Here is a 19423-nt window from a genome sequence, read left to right on the forward strand (position 1 = left end):
GGCCTCTTGCTGCACCGTAGGGATTCTATTCTTTGATATGATACACAGGTGTATTTGCTTAGCTTCAGGAGCACTAACTGTAGAATCCCGACAGCCACCCCAGCCAACAGGACAGGCAGGAAGCAACCTGGGTGTGCCTGGTCACAGTTACACGCTGCTTTAAGGTGCGGGTTTAGGTTGAAATATTTTGTGCAAACTCTTTTGTGAGCGACATTTCTTACCTTGAACTGCCCAGGGTACAGCTCCTTGGCCAAGGCGAAAAATGGTTCCGGATGTTGCTGAAATGTGACAGACGGATGTGGTAACGTTAACACAGGACATTAAAAAACAGTCACAGACACACGAGAGTACAACAGAGAACCTTTAACTTGTCCTTAGGGTGGCAAAGTGGTTAGCACTGCTGCTTCACAGCACCAGGGACCCGGGTTCGATTCCCGGCTTTGGGGTCACTGTCTGTGCGGAGTTTGCACATTCTCCCCGTGTCTGCGTGGGTTTCCTCCGGGTGCTCTGGTTTCCTCCCACAGTCTGAAAGACGCGCTGGTTAGGGTGCATTGGCCGTGCTAAATTCTCCCTCAACGTACCCGAACAGGCGCCGGAGTGTGGCGACTCGGGGATTTTTACAGTAACTTCATTGCAGTGTTAATGTAAGCCGACTTGTGACACTAATAAATAAACTTTTTTTAAGAAACCATTTGAGAACAGCAAACTCCCACAAACAACATAGAATCCCTACAGTGCAGAAGGAGGCCATTCGGCCCATCGAGTCCGTACCGACCACAATCCCACCCAGGCCCTATCCCCATAACCCCATGCATTTGTCCTGAATAGTCCCCCTGACACTAAGGGGCAATTTAGCACGGCCAATCCACCTAACCCGCACATCTTTGGACTGTGGGAGGAAACCAGAGCCCCCGGAGGAAACCCACGCAGACACGGGGAGAATGTGCAAACTCCACACAGACAGTGACCCAAGCCGGGAATCGAACCCAGGTCCCTGGAGCTGTGAAGCAGCAGTGCTAACCACCGTGCCGCCCATTTTGATAAGGATCAGATCATTGTTTGTGCAGTGCTTATCGAAGCAGCCAAGACACTGGTGGAAAAACTCCCCTGTTCCTCTTAGAAAAATAGTGCTGTGGGAGTTTTTACCCCACCCCAGCCAACAAACAGCACCACGGTTTAATGTCTTATCCAAAGGATGGCACCTGTGACTATGCAGCACCCCCTCAGTGCTGCACTGAAGAATCAGTCTCCAATTCTGCGTTCAAGCCCTGGAGTGGGAACTTCATCCGGAATTTTGTGAGTTTGGGACGAGAGTGTTCCCAACTGAGCTACAACTGGACTTAGAAATCTTGTGCAGGATTCTCTTAAGGTTAAGTCGGCAGTTAGGAAAGCAAATTCAATGTTAGCATTCAGTTCTAGAGGGCCAGAATACAAGAGCAGGGATGTATTTCTGAGGCTGTATAAGGCCCTGGTCAGACCCCATTTGAAGTATTGTGAGCAGTTTTGGGCCCCATATCTAAGGAAGGATGTGCTGGCTTTGGAAAGGGTCCAGAGGAGATTCACAAGAATGATCCCTGGAATGAAGGGCTTGTCGTTATGAGGAACGGTTGAGGACTCTGGGTCTGTACTCGTTGGAGTTTAGAAGGATGAGGGGGGATCTAATTGAAACTTACAGCATACTGAGAGGCCTGGATAGAATGGACATGGAAAGGAAGTCTGCACTTGTGGGAGAGACGAGAACTCGAGGGCACAACCTCAGAGTGAAGGGATGCTCCTTTAAAACTGAGATGAGGAGGAATTTCTTCAGCTAGAGGGTGGTGAATCTGTGGAACTCTTTGCCACAGAGGAGGCCGGGTCATTGAGTGTCTTTAAGACAGAGATAGATAGGTTCTTGATTAATAAGGGGATCAAGGGTTACGGGGAGAAGGCAGGAGAATGGGGATGAGAATCATATCAGCCATGATTGAATGGCGGAGCAGACTCGATGGGCCGAATGGCCTAATTCTGCTCCTATATCGTGTGGTCTTGTAGAGAAACAGCGCTTTTAATGTCGGAAATAGTCCCAGGGCATTTTCCCAGAAGTGCCATTAGGTCTGACTCCAATTAACACAATAGGACAGGCAACCAAAAGCTTGGTCAAAAAGATAGGTTTAGGATTGTAACTCAGCAGAGTATTGTGACCCACCCAGAGTGAGGGCAGCGCAGGAGAGCCAGGAGACAAACCACTGTATAAGGCGCGGTCAGATCTGAGCATGCTGTCCTTGCTCGAGCACAATTCTAATGCGTCTTAATCATCTGCAACTCGGTATGTAAGCGTCAGTCACCTTGAAGTAGCCAGTTTCAAAAATGGCCTCTGGGTAAGGCAGGTCATACTTCTGCAGGTTGTGGTAGAGGCCCGTGCCGGGACTCCGGAAGTCGGGGATTCCAGCCGCTGTGCAGGGAAGAGAATTGGGAGAAAGGAAGAGTGGTTAGAAGTAAAGACTCGCTGCTAAGCAAGGTAACTCAAGTGTGGGGAGACACTCCTGTTATATGTGGAAATGCAGCTTCCATTCTCCACCAATACCGCTGACACCGTAACACATGCGCAAATTAACGTAATTCCATGTTTGTTCCCGGTCAGCCGATTCCTCAATTTTAATCTTCTAATCATCATTTCCGAATTCCACCATGGCATTACCCTCCCCTCATGTGCTCCATTTAACTGCCTCCAGGTTTATTGCGAGGCTCACATTTGGACTACACCCGCACACACACACCCCGCCCCCCACCCCACCCTAATGTGGTTCAGTCATAGAATCCCTGCAGTGCAGAAGGAGGCCATTTGGCCCATCGAGCCTGCACCGACAACAATCTCACCCAGGCCCTCTCCCCGTAACCCCACATATTTACTCTGCTAGTCCCCTTGACAATAAGGGACAATACAGCATGGCTGTAGGGGAGGCGATGGCCTAGTGGTATTATCGCTAGACTATTAATCCAGAAACTCAGCTAATGTTCGGGGACCCAGGTCCGAATCCCGCCACGGCAGATGATGGAAATTGAATTCCATTAAAAAAATATAGATCTTGAATTAAGAATCTACTGATGGCCATGAAACCATTGTCGATTATCGGAAAAACCCGATAATGTCCTTTAGGGAAGGAAATCTGCCGTCCTTACCCGGTCTGGCCTACATGTGACTCCAGAGCCACAGCAATGTGGTTGAGTCTCAACTGCCCTTGGGCAACTAGGGATGGGCAATAAATACTGGCCCAGCCAGCGACGCCCATGTCCCACGGATGAATAATAAAAAAAAATCAACCTTTAGACACAAGGAGCAATTTAGCATGGCCAATCCACCTAACCGCAAATCGTTGGACACTAAGAGGCAATTTAACATGGCCAGTGCACCTAACCTGCACATCTTTGGACACTAAGGGGCGGCACGGTAGCACAGTGGTTAGCACTGTTGCTTCACAGCTCCAGGGACCTGGGTTCGATTCCCGGCTTGGGTCACTGTCTGTGTGGAGTTTGCACATTCTCGTGTCTGCGTGGGTTTCCTCCGGGTGCTCTGGTTTCCTCCCACAGTCCAAAGATGTGCGGGTTAGGTTGATTGGCCAGGTTAAAAATTGCCCCTTAGAGTCCTGAGATGCGTAGGTTAGAGGGATTAGCGGGTAAATATGTGGGGGTAGGGCCTGGGTGGGATTGTGGTCGGTGCAGACTCGATGGGCCGAATGGCCTCCTTCTGCACTGTAGGGTTTCTATGATTTCTTCTATGAATTCAGCAGTGCCAATCCACCTAACCTGCACATCGTTGAACTGTGGGAGGAAACTGGAGCACCCGGAGGAAACTCACGCAGACACGGGGGAGAACGTGCAGACTCCACACAGACAGTCATCCGAGGCCGGAATTGAACCTGGGTCCTTGGCGCTGTGAGGCAGCAGTGCTAACCACATTTCCATTTGATATCAGGTATTAACATATTCTGTGAGTTTGTTCTTTATTGTCGATGTCAGGCTGGGGTTATTCTCCTTGGAGCAAAGGAGGTTAAGGGGAGATTTGATAGGGGTGGACAAGATTCTATTCTAACTGTGTTCTTAAATAAAGTTTGTTTTGATAAAAGCTCCCGAGTGGGTCACTTGAATCATACCTGGAGGAGAACATCTTATGCTCACCCTAATGCTAAAATCCAATGTAAAAGCTAGGGTCTAGGCTAACTGCATAGAATACCTAGGAGTTTCTGATCTGGTCCTTAACAAATACCTTCTCAGTTCCCTCTCCTGGAATTAGCTTAGGCTGCGGCAAGAATGAATCTTAAAAGCCTCTTTTGTAAGAAACTTATTAACACTTACATGTCGATATGCCTGCTCCAACCATGCATATAATCTTCTCACCTGAAAGGAAATCCAATGGAAATATTGATGTTCAAAAAAAGCACTCAAATAATAGTAAGAAGTCTCACAACACCAGGTTAAAGTCCAACGGGTTTATTTGGAATCACGAGCTTTCGGAGCACCGCTCCTTCCTCAGGCAAGTGGGGAGCGGCGCTCCGAAAGCTCGTGATTCCAAATAAACCTGTTGGACTTTAACCTGATGTTGTGAGACTTCTTACTGTGCCCCACCCCAGTCCAACGCCGGCATCTCCACATCATGGCTACACTCAAATAATATTCCTCTCTGTCCTTCACCCTTCATCTTTCAATTTTGCTGGGTAAAGATGAGGAAAAGGTGAATTGGAAAGAATTTGATTTGATTTATTATTGTCACATGGCAAATGGAATTTAACGCAGACAAGTGCACTTTGGAAGGACAAACCAAAGTAGAACATACAGGGTAAATGGTAGGACTCTGAAGAGTGCAGTTGAACAGAGGGATCTGGGAATACAGGTACAGAAGTCCCTAAAAGTGATGTCACAGGTGGATAGGGTCGTGAAGAGTGCCTTTGGTACATTGGCCTTTATAAATCGGAGTATCGAGTATAAAAGTTGGAGTGTTATGGTAAGGTTATATAAGGCATTGGTGAGGCCGAATTTGGAGTATTGTGTACAGTTTTGGTCACCGAGTTACAGGAAGGATGTAAATAAGGGTGAAAGAGTGCAGAGAAGGTTCACAAGGATGTTGCCGGGACTTGAGAAGCTGAGTTACAGAGAGAGATTGAATAGGTTGGGACTTTATTCCCTGGAGCGTAGAAGATTGAGGGGAGATTTGATAGAGGTGTATAAGATTTTGATGGGTATAGATAGAGTGAATGCAAGCAGGCTTTTTCCACTGAGGCTAGGGGAGAAAAAAACCAGAGGGCATGGGTTAAGGGTGAAAGGAGAAAAGTTTAAAGGGAATATTAGGGGAGGCTTCTTCACGCAGAGAGTGGTGGGAGTGTGGAATGAACTGCCGGATAAAGTGGTAAATGCACTTTTAACATCTAAGAAAAACTTGGACGGGTTCATGGATGAGAGGGGTGTGGAGGGATATGGTCCAAGTGCAGGTCAGTGGGACTGGGCATAAAATGGTTCGGCACAGACAAGAAGGGCCAAAAGGCCTGTTTCTGAGCTGTAATTTTCTATGGTTCTATGTATTAGCATACAGTAAAAAGTATTGTTTCTTCCGCGCTATACAGACAAAACATACCGTTCATAGAGAAGGAAACGAGAGAGTGCAGAATATAGTGTTACAGCCATAGCTAGGGTGTAGAGAAAGATCAACTTAATGCAAGGCAAGTCCATTTAAAGGTCTGATAGCAACAGGGAAGAAACTGCTCGAGTCGGTTGGTACATGACCTTTTGTATCTTTTTCCCCGACGGAAGAAGGCGGAAGAGAGAATGCCCGGGGTGCGTGGGGGTCCTTGATTATGCTGGCTGCTTTGCCGAGGCAGCGGCAAGCGTAGACAGAGTCAATGGATGGGAGACTGAGAAACATGCCTCCAGATACATGAATAAACTAGGTTGCATCAGGCTGCACGATATCGAAGAGACACTTTGAAATGTTGCAACCGGCATTGGTAAAACAGTAATTCTGATTCCGATTCCCGCAGAGGGAGTTCGTAGTGGGAGCTGCATCGGGAAAATGTCACCACAGTTTTCCCTCACACCAGCTTTAGACAGAACGCTACAGGGCTGGCAGAAGTCAGGGAGTAGGTACCTGATCACAATCTAAAGGGAGAAAATGGTCACACAATCCAAGAGGCCAATCGCACATCTAATTTTCTTTCTCTGTGTTAACTGTATTCTTAAATAAACTTATGGAAGAGTCAATTACTAGGGGGCGTAGGTTTAAGATTAACAGACAGGTTTTACAGATGCACCATAGAAAGCATTCTTTCTGGTTGTATCACAGCTTGGTATGGGCTCCTGCTCTGCCCAAGACCGCAAGAAACTACAAAAGGTCATGAATGTACCCCAATCCATCACGCAAACCAGCCTCCCATCCATTGACTCTGTCTACACTTCCCGCTGCCTCGGAAAAGCAGCCAGCACAATTAAGGACCCCCACACACCCCGGACATTCTCTCTTCCACCTTCTTCCTTCGGGAAAAAGATACAAAAGTCTGAAGTCACGTACCAACCGACTCAAGAACAGCTTCTTCCCTGCTGCTGTCAGACTTTTGAATGGACCTACCTGGCACTAAGTTGATCTTTCTCTACACCCTAGCTATGACTGTAACACCACATTCTGCACTCTCTCCTTTCCTTCTCTATGAAAGGCATGCTTTGTCTGTACAGCGTGCAAGAAACAATACTTTTCACTGTATGTTAATACATGTGACAATAATAAATCAAAAATAAATAAAAAATAAAGGAGATATACAAGGCAAGTTTTTTTTTTACACAGATGGGTGCCTGGAACTCGCTGCCAGGGGAGGTAGTGGAAGCGGATATGATAGTGACTTTTAAGGGGCGTCTGGACAAATACATGAATAGGATGGGAATAGAGGGATATGGGCCCCGGAAGGGTAGGGGGTTTTAGTTCAGTCGGGCAGCACGGTCGGTGCAGGCTTGGAGGGCCGAAGGGCCTTTTCCTGTGCTGTAATTTTCTTTGTTCTTTGTTTGTTTGGTAAAAGCTCCCTCGGGGTTTGTTTGAATCATACCTGAAGTGAACCATCTCATGCTTACCCTAGCCAAATACAAAGTGCAAAACGTATGGTCTGGGCTGACTTCATAAAATATCTTGGAGTTCCTGACTTTGGATTATAACACTAATATCAATATGTGCTTGTGCAGCAGCATGTTTGATAATGTTCCGAAGAAGTGTTTTACTGCCTTAAGGCTGTTACATAAATGCAAGTTATTGTTGTTGAAATATCCTATTCACCAACATCCATTAAGTGGATGTAATAAATCCACGGAGGCGAAGGTCCCGTCACCAAAAGTTCCTTTATTTACAAAACATACTACACAACAGTGTGCTCCCTGCTTCAGCAGGCAGAGAGACTGGCACACCTGCTTTAAATAGGGAACATGAAGCTCCCTGATTGAGTCCTAATTGATGGCCCAATCAGGGACATCTTTTTGTGTTCAACCAAATAAACAAAATCAAACTAACTTAAGGACAACTCAAAAGGGGCAGCTCCCTAAAAGGAGGAGAACCGCCCGAAACAAAAAACAAAGTGGAAAAGAAACTTAAAACATCAAATTAAAATGTGATCAAAGGGGTCACCCCCAGTCCTCAGCAGGGTGCCCAGCGGGCACGGAAGGTGTCAACTATGCCTTTAGACACCGCACGCTCCCTTTTCAGGGACACCTGGCCATGAATATAGCCGCGGTAGAGGGGCAGACAGTCAGGTTGGACGACCCCCTCGATCGCCCACTGCCTGGACCTGTAGATGGCTCGCCTTGCCAGGCCCAGGAGCAGATTAACGAGGAGGTCCTCCTCCTTCCCCGTCCCCCTCCGCAGCGGGTGGCCGTAGATCAGAAGTGTGGGACTGAAGTGCAAACAAAACTTCAATAAAAGGTTTTTTTTAGAAAACTGAAAAGATTTGTGCAGCCTATAACACAAAACGTAGACATGGTCCACGGAGTCCACAAGGTTGCAAAAAAGGGCACCCGTGAAAAGCTTTTGGGGAATGTTTATGCCCGGTTTCAAACCAGGGAACTTTCACATGTGAGGCGATTGTGATAACCACCACATTACAGAAACACGGCAGGACTCAATCAGGGAGTTCACACTCTAGCAGGACAACCTCATTTGCCTGACTGAAGTCATCACAGTGGATAAAAGCTAAAGTCACAAAAGGTTTTATCCCTCCCTCCACCCCCACCACCTCGCACCCCCTCCCCGCCCCCCGCCCCCAACAAAGTTAAAGCTCAGCGATAGCGTAGACCGAAACAGCACTCCTTATTTAACCGGTAACTTACATTTTTTGTTCAGGATGTACTTTGCTATCCCTCCCAGACTAAGTTCGTCCAGGATTTCTGTGGGTTGTTGCTCCCGCAGATCAAGGGACCGGGACAGTAGGTTCCTCAGAAAATCCACTGCAGAGAAAAGCTCGGAGAGTAAGACATCACAGAAGCTCACAGCACAAAAGGAGGCCATTCAGCCCATTGAGTCTGCGCCAACCCTCCGATAAGCATCTTACCCTGGCCCTATCCCTCTAACCCCACGTATTTACCCCACTAATCCCCCTAACCTATACATCTTGGGACACTAAGGGGAAATTTAGCGTGGTCAATCCACCTAACCTGCACATCTTTGGAAACTAAGGGTGAATTTAGCATGGCCAATCCACCTAACCTACACATGTTGGGACACTAAGAGGTGAAATAGCATGGCCAATCCACCTAACCTGCACGTCTTTGGACACTAAGGGTCAATTTAACATGGCCAATCCACCTAACCTACACATCTTTGGACTGTGTGAGGAAACTGGAGCACCCGAAGGAAACTCACACAGGCACAGGGGAAAACAGCACACAGACAATGACCCAAGGCTGGAATTGAACCTGGGTTCCTGGCGCTGTGAGGCAGCAGTGCTAACCACTGTGCCTCCATCCCACCCTGATGTCGATTGTCGTAAAAAGCCATCTGGTTCACTTAAGGGAAGGAAATTGGGGGGGGGGGGGGCACAGTGGCTAGCACTACCTTAGGACCTCCCTTGCATTAAGTTGATCTTTCTCTACACCCTAGCTATGACTGTAACACTACATTCTGTACTCTCTCCTTTCCTTCTCTATGAACGGTATGCTTTGTCTGTATAGCGCGCAAGAAACAATACTTTTCACTGTATGTTAATACATGTGACAATAATAAATCGAATCAAATAAATGTTAGCATAGCTCGCACTGGCGCAGAGAACTGTGACACTTACAGACTTGTGCCCTATACCAGATTTTTATAAATATATTGTGCTACGTTCCACCTGTCATCAGGTCAATACATTTTGTAATTAATTAAGATACTAATTAGATTAACAGGCAGCATCTCTGTCCTATTCTAAACATTGTTTAGCAATGGCTCAGCTCACTATTGGGGCAGTTGGTTAGGTTGGGGTCAGAGGCTGCCATCAAATTGACAAAATAGCCACACCATCACCCCCACACCTCTTTGTATTTACTTCATTGCTTATTTATGACAACTCACATGAGTCATGGGCTTTTACCTTGTGACCCCTCGGGTCATTAGATTTAACTTGGTTGGGTAATATGTCTATGACCCCCCCCTCAACGAGGTCACCAACAGCCAAAGGGAGCTGGTGGCGCAGGGGTAATCTCGCTGCACTGGTAACCCAGACACTGAGGCTTATGTTCTGGGGACCTTGGCTTTCGATCCCTGCAGCCCCTAAATTTCATTCATAAATCTGGTGCACTAATGGTAGTAATGGTTACCATGAAGCTATCACTGGTTGCTGTGAAGACCCATCTCTTTGGGGAAGGAACTCTGTCGTCCTTTCCCTAATCTGTGGACATGACTGTAGACCCACAGCAATGTGGTCAACTCTTAGATACCTCTCTGAAACATCATAGGATCCCTACAGTGCAGGAGGCGGCCATTCGGCCCATCGAGTCTGCATCGACAACAATCCCACCCAGGCCCCATTCCCGTAATCCCACATATTTACCCTCGCTAATCCCCCGACGCTTAGCATGGCCAATCCACCTAACCCGCACATCTTTGGACTGTGGGAGGAAACCGGAGCACCCGGAGGAAACCCACGCAGACACGGAGAGGACGTGCAGACTTCACACAGACAATGACCCAAGACTGGAATTGAACCTGACTCCCTGACGCTGTGAGGCAGCAGTGCTAACCACTGTGCCACCGTGCCGCCCATATTTCATGTAATCCCTACAGTGCAGGGGGCAGTTCAGCCCATCGAATCTGCAGCGACCATTACCCAGGCTTACCCCATAACCTATATATATATATATATCTTGACACTAAGGGACAATTTAGCATGGCCAACTCACCTAACCTACACATCTTTGGGCACTAAGGGACAATTTAGCACGGCCAATCCACCTAACCTACACATCTTTGGACACTAAGGGACAATTTAGCACGGCCAATCCACCTAATTTACACATCTTTGGACACTAAGGGACAATTTAGCATGGCCAATCCACCTAACCTACACATCTTTGGACACTAATGGACAATTTAGCATGGCCAATCCACCTAACCCGCACATCGATGGACACCAAGGGACAATTTAGCACGGCCAATCCACCTAACCTGCACATCTTTGGACACTAAGGGACAATTTAGCATGGCCAATCCACCTAACCCGCACATCGATGGACACTAAGGGACAATTTAGCATGGCCAACCCACCTAACCTACACATCTTTGGACACTAAGGGACAATTTAGCTTGGCCAACTCGCCTAACCTACACATCTTTGGACACTAAGGGACAATTTAGCATGGCCAATCCACCTAACCTACACACCTTTGGACACTAAGGGACATTTTTGCATGGCCAATCCACCTAACCCACACATCTTTAGACTGTGGGTGGAAACCGGAGCACCCGGAGAAAACGGAGATATGGGGAGGACGTGCAAACTCCACACAGACAGTCACCCAAGGCTGGAATTGAACCCGGGTCCCTTGGTGCAGTGAGGCAGCTGTGCTAACCACAGTGCCGCCTATATCTGACAGATTGTAATTTGATAATTTATTGCGGACCAGTCCAAATAACGCACGACTGAAGATGATCAACAGGGTTGACAGCTCAGTGGCAACATGTGTGCAAGGACCCAGACAGCAGAGAGATCATCTGGAACCTGTTCTGTTTGAGAAAGGACATTGGGCTGTCTCCAATAAAGCGCCAGAGGGATGGATGTGGAAACCTTCAGACTAGAGGAACAGGCTAAGAGGAGCACGGGAAAACAATCCGAAAATAAAAAAAATAAATCAGTAAAACTGACAGAAACTTTACGTACTTTGAGAAGCGTCAACTGGCTCACCCGCTTCCCCTTGAGAATCCGCACTCTGAAAAGATAAAGAAAGGCAAAGTTACTGGTGCAATTTATCTCGAACATCCGTTCATTTCGATCTTCTATTGCTAACACCTGCCCAACTCCCTTTTCAATGGCTCTGCAATGGCGCTGAGTCTCTGCCACATTAAGGGTGACACGGTGGTAAATGTGTGGGGCGATGAGGATCGGGAAGGAGAGAGGGTCTGGGTAAGATACTCAGTCAGAGGGACGGTGCAGACTCGATGGGCTGAATGGCCTGCAGTTAATTGACTGTGAAGTGCTTTGGAGTGTCACGAGGTTATATAAATAGAAACATAGAAAATCGAAACAGGAGTAGGCCATTTGGCCCTTCAAGCCTGCTCCGCCATTCATTATAAGTTTTAAGTTTATTTATTAGTGTCACAAGTAGGCTGACATTAACACTGCAATGAAGGTACTGTGAAAAGCCCCTAGTCGCCACAGTCCGTCGCCTGTTCGGGTACACTGAGGGAGAATTTAGCACGGCCAATGCCCCCTAACCAGCACGTCTTTCAGGCTGTGGGAGGAAACCAGAGGAAACTCACGCAGACACGGGAGAACGTGCAGACTCTGCACAGACAGTGACCCGAGCCGGGAATTGAACCCAGGTCCCTGGCACTGTGAGACGACAGTGCTCAAATTCAATATCCTGATCCCCCCTTCCCCCCCGCATATCCCTTGATCCTTTAGCTCCAAGAGCGATATCTAATTTCTTCTTGAAATCACACAACGTTTTGGCCTCAACTACTTTCTGTGGGAGTGAATTCCACACATTCACCACTCTCTGGGTGAAGAAATTTCTCCTCACCTCAGTCCTAAAAGATTTACTCCTTATCCTCAAACTATGACCCCTAGTATGCAACTTTTTAGTTTCAAACACTGGTGGTGAATGTTCATAGAATCCTACAGTGCAGAAGGAGGCCATTCGGCTCATCGAGTCTGCACCAACAATCCCACCCAGACCCTATCCCCATAACCCCATGTATTTACCCAAGTTAGTCCTCCTGACACTATCATGGCCAATCCACCTAACCCGCACCTCATTGGAGTGTGAGAGGAAACCGGAACACCCGGAGGAAACCCACACAGATACTGGAAGAACGTGTAAACTCTACACAGACAGTGACCCAAGACCAGAATCCAACCCAGGTCCCTGGCACTGTGAGGTAGCAGTGCTAACCACTGTGTCACACGTATATAATCAGTACTGATTCAAATCTGTAGATAACCTATTTTTTTAAAAGTTTTTTTTAAAGTTCATTTACTAGTCACAAGTAAGGCTTACATTCACACTGCAATGAAGTTACTGTGAAAATCCCCACACTCTGGCGCCAGTTCAGGTACACTGAGGGAGAGTTTAGCACGGCCAATGCACCCTAACCAGCACATCTTTAGGATTGTGGGAGAAAACCAGAGCACCCGGAGGAAACCCACGCAGATACGGGGAGAATGTGCAAACTCCACACAGACAGTGACCCGAGCCGGGAATCGAACCCGGGTCACTGGCGCTGTGAGGCCACAGTGTTAACCACTGTGCCATCGTGCCACCCTGTGTGGGAGGGGAAGATTGATGGATTAATATTGGCCATGACATGGGAAACATTTCCCTGCCCATCATTCAATAGTGACACAATCACCCGAGAAGATCGCTTTTACACAAGAGCGTAAGAAATAGGAGCTGGAGCAGGCCATCTGGCTCCTCTAGTCAATAATGGCTGAATGTTCACATCAGCTCCACTTTCTCTCACTATCCTCACGTCCAAAGGAATTGTCTCATCCAAGGTGGGAAGTACCTCCGACAGTGTAGCACTCCCTCCATATCTCACTTAGTTATAGAGTGTTGTAGTAAGCATCTACAGCATGCACTAAGGAAACTTGGTATGGCTCTCTCCAACTTTTACAGATGCACCATAGAAAGCATTCTTTCTGGATGTATCACAGCTTGGTATGGCTCCTGCTCTGCCCAAGACCGCAAGAAACTACAAAGGGTCATGAACGAAACCCAGTCCATCACCAGCCTCCCACCCATTGACTCCGTCTACACTTCCCGCTGCCTTGGCAAAGCAGCCAGTATAATTAAGGACCCCACACATTCTCTCTTCCACCTTCTTCCATCGGGAAAATGATACAAAAGTCTGAGGTCACGTACCAACCGACTCAAGAACAACTTCTTCCCTGCTGCCGTCAGGCTTTTGAACGAACCTACCTCGCATTAAGTTGATCTTTCTCTACACCTTAGCTATGACTGTAACGCGACATTCTGCACTCTTTCCTTTCCTTCTCTATGAACGGTATGCTTTGTCTGTATAGCGCGCAAGAAACAATATTTTTCACTGGGACGCCAATACATGTGACAATAATAAATCAAATTAGATGGAGTGTTGTAGTAAGCATCTCCCTATTTGAATGCATAGACTTGATGTCTTTCCTTCCACTACAGCGTCCTTGCCCGTCGCCCGGATACACTTTGGCTGGCCCTGTTGCTGCCCAGCGGCAGAGGTCCCCAGTGTAGGTCCCTCTATGGAGGGATCTTCCCCCACTATCTTGGGGACCTGGGGTCAAGACTGGTGCATGCAGCAGTTCCGTACACCCATAGATTGCGTGGAAGGAAAGAGGCAAGCTCTGTCTACACTTCCCGCTGCCTTGGCAAAGCAGCCAGCATAATCAAGGACCCTGCGCACCCCGGACATTCTCTCTTCCACCTTCTTCCATCGGGAAAAAGATACAAAAGATACAAAAAGGTTCACGGACTCTTGCAGAGTCCGTGAACCGTGTCTACATTGAAGGCTTCACCCCCTTTTTAGTCACCTTAAAAACCTCTTGCTGATGTTTTGTTTGCACTTCAGTCCCACGCTCCTGATCTACGGACACCCAGTGCGGAGAGGGAGGACGGGGAAGGCGGAGGACCTCCTCGTGAACCTGCTCCTGGGCCTGGCAAAACTTGCCATCAACAGGCCCAGACAACAAGTGACCAAGGGGATCATCCAACCCGACTATCTGCCCCTCTACCGCGGGTACATTCGCGGCCGGGTGTCCCCAGAGAGAGAGAGCATGCGGTGTCTGAGGGCACTGTTGAGGCCTTCCGTGCCCGCTGGGCACCGCAGGGGCAGGGGTGCATTATCGATCCCTTCAATCACTTTTAGTTTGATGTTTTAAGTCTCCTTTCTTCTTTGTCTTTTGTTTCAGACGCTTCCCTTTTTTGGGGGGGGGCTGCCCCTTTGAATTTGTCCCTCAGTTAATTTGATTCAGTCTAATTGTTAATAAGAACATAAGAAATAGGAGCAGGAGTAGGCCATCCAGCCCCTCGAGCCTGCCCTGCCATTCAATAAGATCATGGCTGATCTGAAGTGGATCAGTTCCACTTACCCGCCTGATCCCTATAACCCCTAATTCCCTTACCGATCAGGAATCCATCTATCCGTGATTTAAACATATTCAACGAGGTAGCCTCCACCACTTCAGTGGGCAGAGAATTCCAGAGATTCACCACCCTCTGAGAGAAGAAGTTCCTCCTCAACTCTGTCCTAAACTGACCCCCCTTTATTTTGAGGCTGTGCCCTCTAGTTCTAGCTTCCTTTCTAAGTGGAAAGAATCTCTCCATCTCTACCCTATCCAGCCCCTTCATTATCTTATAGGTCTCTATAAGATCCCCCCTCAGCCTTCTAAACTCCAACGAGTACAAACCCAATCTGCTCAGTCTCTCCTCATAATCAACACCCCTCATCTCTGGAATTGTTTAGTCAAAAAGATTGATGTCTTTGGCAGGTATATGAGCATGCGCGAGTGACGCCATCGGTAGCGGGGGCTTTCCGGGGGGTTTAGCCTTACCAGGAGGAACCTGTGGAACGAGCTGCCTTCAAGATCTGAGTCCATGCTGCAGTGCATTGGGGTACTTTAGTCAGTAAGAAGATTAACTATCACAATGTATTTGACTACCTTTTTGTGACCAGGTTACCACAGAGCTGACGAGCTAACCCCAGGTTACGTGCTCAAGTCTCTGTTGTGGGGCTTTGAGCCCATGACTCAGGAACCCCAGAGTTTTCTCCACCAAGTGGAAGCTTTTCTAATCATTGTGTGTGGAAAAAGATATTGCTTCTACTTTCCACCTGCGGGGTGCAAGTCACAGGTTTATGCTTCCCTGTTAGTGATTCACTCACCACATCCTGAGAATAAGGCACCTCAGCCTTAGGGAGACGATGAGCGAGTGGTATTATCGCTAGACTATTAGTCCAGAAACTCAGCTAATGTTCTGGGGACCCGGGTTCAAATCCCGCCACGGCAGATGGCGAAATTTGAATTCAGTTAAAAAATAGCTGGAATTAAGAATCTACTGATGACCATGAAACCATTGTCGGAAAAACCCATCTGGTTCACTAATGTCCCTTTATGGAAGGAAATCTGCCGGCCTTACCCGGTCTGGCCTACATGTGACTCCAGAGTCACAGCAATGTGGTTGACTCTCAACTGCCCTCCAAGGACAACTGGAGATGAGCAACGAATGCTGGCCCAGCCAGTGACGCCCATGTCCCACGAATAAGTTAAACAAAAAACCTCTGTGCATAACTAGAATCACAGAATCCCTACAGTGCAGAAGGAGACCATTTGGCCCATTCAGTCCACACCGACAACAATCCCGCCCTATCCCTGCAACCCCATGTATTTACCCTGCTAATCCCCCTGACACGGTCAATCCACTTAACCCGTACATCTTTGGAGTGTGGGAGGAAACTGGAGCACCCGGAGGACACCCACGCAGACACGGGGAGAACGTGCAAACTCCACATGGACAGTGACCCAAGGCCGGGAATTGAACCCTGGTCCCTGATGCTGTGAGGCAACAGCAGTACACCACAGGAACATGTCCTACAGTGTCAACATCCCCCTTTCGACACTCATCGTCCACCACATCCTTCTCCTTTGTGAATACTGATGCAGAGTACTCGTTAAGGACCTCACCCGCCTCATCTGGCTCCACACACAAATTCCCTCCACCGACCTTGAGTGAACACATCCTTTCCTTATCTACCCTCTTCCTCTTTATATATGCATAAAAAGCCTTGGGATTCTCCTTAATCCTGTCTGCCAAGGACATTTCATGGCCCCTTTTTGCCCTCCTAAGTTCCTGTTTAAGTTCTTTCCTGCTATCTTTGTATTTCTCAAGAACCTTTTCCGTTTTCAATTTCCTGAAATTTATGTACACCTCCTTCTTCTTTTTCACTGAGCTCACAATCTCTCTCGTCATCCAGGGTTCCCGGATCTGGCCATCTTTATCCTTCATTTTTACAGGGACATACTTGTCCTGAATTGTTAACAACTGACGTTTAAAAGATACGCACATATCGGGTGCGGATTTACCCTCAAACAGGCGCCCCAGATGAGGCGGGTGAGGTCCTTGACGAGTACTTTGCATCAGTATTCACAAAGGAGAAGGATGTGGTGGACGATGAGTGTCGAAAGGAGGATGTTGATACTCTAGAACATGTTTCCCCCGTGGTGTACTGTTGTTGCCTCACAGCGTCAGGGACCCAGGTTCAATTCCCTAGCTCCTGCCTAATACTGTTGTGGTTAGCCTTCCCCCCAGTTTAGTACCTTCACCCTGGGACCGCTCTATCCTTTTCTACAAGTATCTTGAAACTTACAGAATTATGATCACTGTTCCCAAAATGGCCCCCCCACTGAGACACCAATCACCTGTCCGGGCTTGTTTCCCAGAACCAGGTCTAAGATAGCCCCTTCCCGAGTTGGACTATCTACATAATGCCTCAAGAAGCACTCTTGGATACAATGAACAAACTCTGCCCCGTCCAAGCCCCTGGCACTAAAGGAATCCCAGTCTGTGTTGGGGGAAGTTAAAATCACCCATCACAACAACCCTGTTGTTTTAACATCTTCTCATAATCTACTGACATATCAGTTCCTCCACTTCGCGCTGGCTGTTGGGAGGTCTGTAGTACAACCCCAACAGTGTGACTGCACCGCTCTTGTTCCTGAGTTCTACCCATGTGGCCTCACTGCATGATCCCACCAAGGTGTCCTCCCTCTGTTTAACTGTGACATTCTCCCCAATCAGTAAAGCAACACCCCCACCTATTTTGTCACCCTCTCTATCTCGCCTGAAGCATCTAAATCCTGGGATGCTGAGCTGCCAGTCCAGCCCTTCTTTCATCAAGAGTCTCCTTAGCAGTGCTGACCACGATGCCAACATCCAAAAAGAAACAATGATGAATGCACAGCAATAACATCTGTCTTCTATTTTGCTGAATGGAAGATTTGATATCCATAACGTCACTCAGCTACAGTCCTGCAATCAGTTGCTTCGCACCTCAGTCCTGCCTCTATTATCTCTCTACCTAATCATTCCAGTAACCAGATAATCCAGGTCCACCCCATGCCGACACTGTAGTTAAGAAAGCCCACCAACGCCTCTACTTTAGAAACATAGAAACCCTACAGTGCAGAAGGAGGCCATTCGGCCCATCGAGTCTGCACTGACCACAATCCCACCCAGGCCCTATCCCCGTTGCCCCACTTATTTACCCTGCTAATCCCCAAGACACTAAAGGTCAATTTTAGCATGGCCAATCAACCTAACCCCGCACATCTTTGGACTGTGGGAGGAAACCGGAGCACCCGGAGGAAACCCACGTAGACACAAGAAGGTGCAAACTCCACACAGACAGTGACCCAAGGCCAGGATTGAACCTGGGTCCCTGGTGCTGCGAGGCGGCAGTGGGAACCACTGTGCCACCGTGCTGCCCACACTTGCTCAAAAGTCTAAGGAAATTTGGCATGTCCGCTACGACTCTCACCAACTTTTACCGATGCACCATAGAAAGCATTCTTTCTGGTTGTATCACAGCTTGGTATGGGCTCCTGCTCTGCCCAAGACCGCAAGAAACTACAAAGGGTTGTGCACGAAGCCCAGTCCATCACACAAACCAGCCTCCCATCCATTGACTCTGTCTACACTTCCCACTGCCTCGGAAAAGCAGCCAGCATAATTAAGGACCCCACGCATCCCGGACATTCTCTCTTCCACCTTCTTCCGTCAGGAAAAAGATACAAAAGTCTGAGGTCACGTACCAACCGACTCAAGAACAGCTTCTTCCCTGCTGCTGTCAGACTTTTGAATGGACCTACTTCGCATTAAGTTGATCTTTCTCTACACCCTAGCTATGACTGTAACACTACATTCTGCACTCTCTCGTTTCCTTCTCTATGAACGGTATGCTTTGTCTGTATAGCACGCAAGAAACAATACTTTTCACTGTATACTAATACTTGTGACAATCATAAATCAAATCAAATCAGAACTTGTTTCACTCAGTGATATTAAAGAAGGGGAAGTGATGCAGTGGTATTGTCACAGGACTAGAAATCCAGACACCCAGAGTTAATGTTCTGGGGAGCTGGGTTCGAATCCTGCCACGGCAGATAATGGAATTTGAATTCAAAGAAAAGGCAGGCTGGAATCAAAAGTAGAATTGTCGTTAAAAACGCATCTGTTTCACTAATGCCCTTTCGGAAAGAAATCTGTTGTCTTTACACAGATCCTATGAAAGAATAATTTGTGGGCGGCACAGTGGTTAGCACAACTGCCTCACAGCGCCAGGGACCTGCGTTCGATTCCAGCCTTGGGCAACTGTCTGTGAACTTTCTCCCCGTGTCCGCGTGGGTTTCCTCCGGGTGCTCTGGCTTCCTCCCACAGTCCAAAGATGTGCTGGTTAGGTAAATTGGTCATGGTAAATTGCCTCTTAGTGTCAGGGGGACTAGCAGGGTAAATACGTGGGGTTATGGGAATAGGGCCTGGGCGGGATTGTGGTCGGTGCAGACTCGATGGGCCAAATAGCCTCTTTCTGCACTGTAGGGATTCTATGATTCCAAATGTTGAGGCAGGAAGGCTATAAAGTGCCTCATCGAAAGACCAAGTGTTGTTCTTTGAGCGTTTAGTCATTACAATAATTATAGAGTCATCACTACTAAATGCACGGGGTTACGGGAATAGGGCCTGGGTA

General features: G+C 47.8%; 1 protein-coding gene across 1 annotated transcript in view; it reads right to left on the reverse strand.

The window, feature by feature from the left end:
- sirt2 (sirtuin 2 (silent mating type information regulation 2, homolog) 2 (S. cerevisiae)) overlaps window positions 1-19423 on the reverse strand; it is a 49367-nt gene that overhangs the window by 25377 nt on the left and 4567 nt on the right. The window contains exons 3-7 of the mRNA XM_078206835.1: window positions 11355-11403; window positions 8329-8445; window positions 4333-4374; window positions 2325-2431; window positions 222-278 (exon numbers count right to left, since the gene is read on the reverse strand). Coding sequence (XP_078062961.1) covers window positions 222-278; window positions 2325-2431; window positions 4333-4374; window positions 8329-8445; window positions 11355-11403 — 372 coding nt within the window. The remainder of the gene's footprint in view (window positions 1-221; window positions 279-2324; window positions 2432-4332; window positions 4375-8328; window positions 8446-11354; window positions 11404-19423) is intronic.

This window comes from Mustelus asterias, unplaced genomic scaffold (assembly GCF_964213995.1).
Source record: "Mustelus asterias unplaced genomic scaffold, sMusAst1.hap1.1 HAP1_SCAFFOLD_1820, whole genome shotgun sequence".
Lineage (NCBI taxonomy): Eukaryota > Metazoa > Chordata > Chondrichthyes > Carcharhiniformes > Triakidae > Mustelus > Mustelus asterias.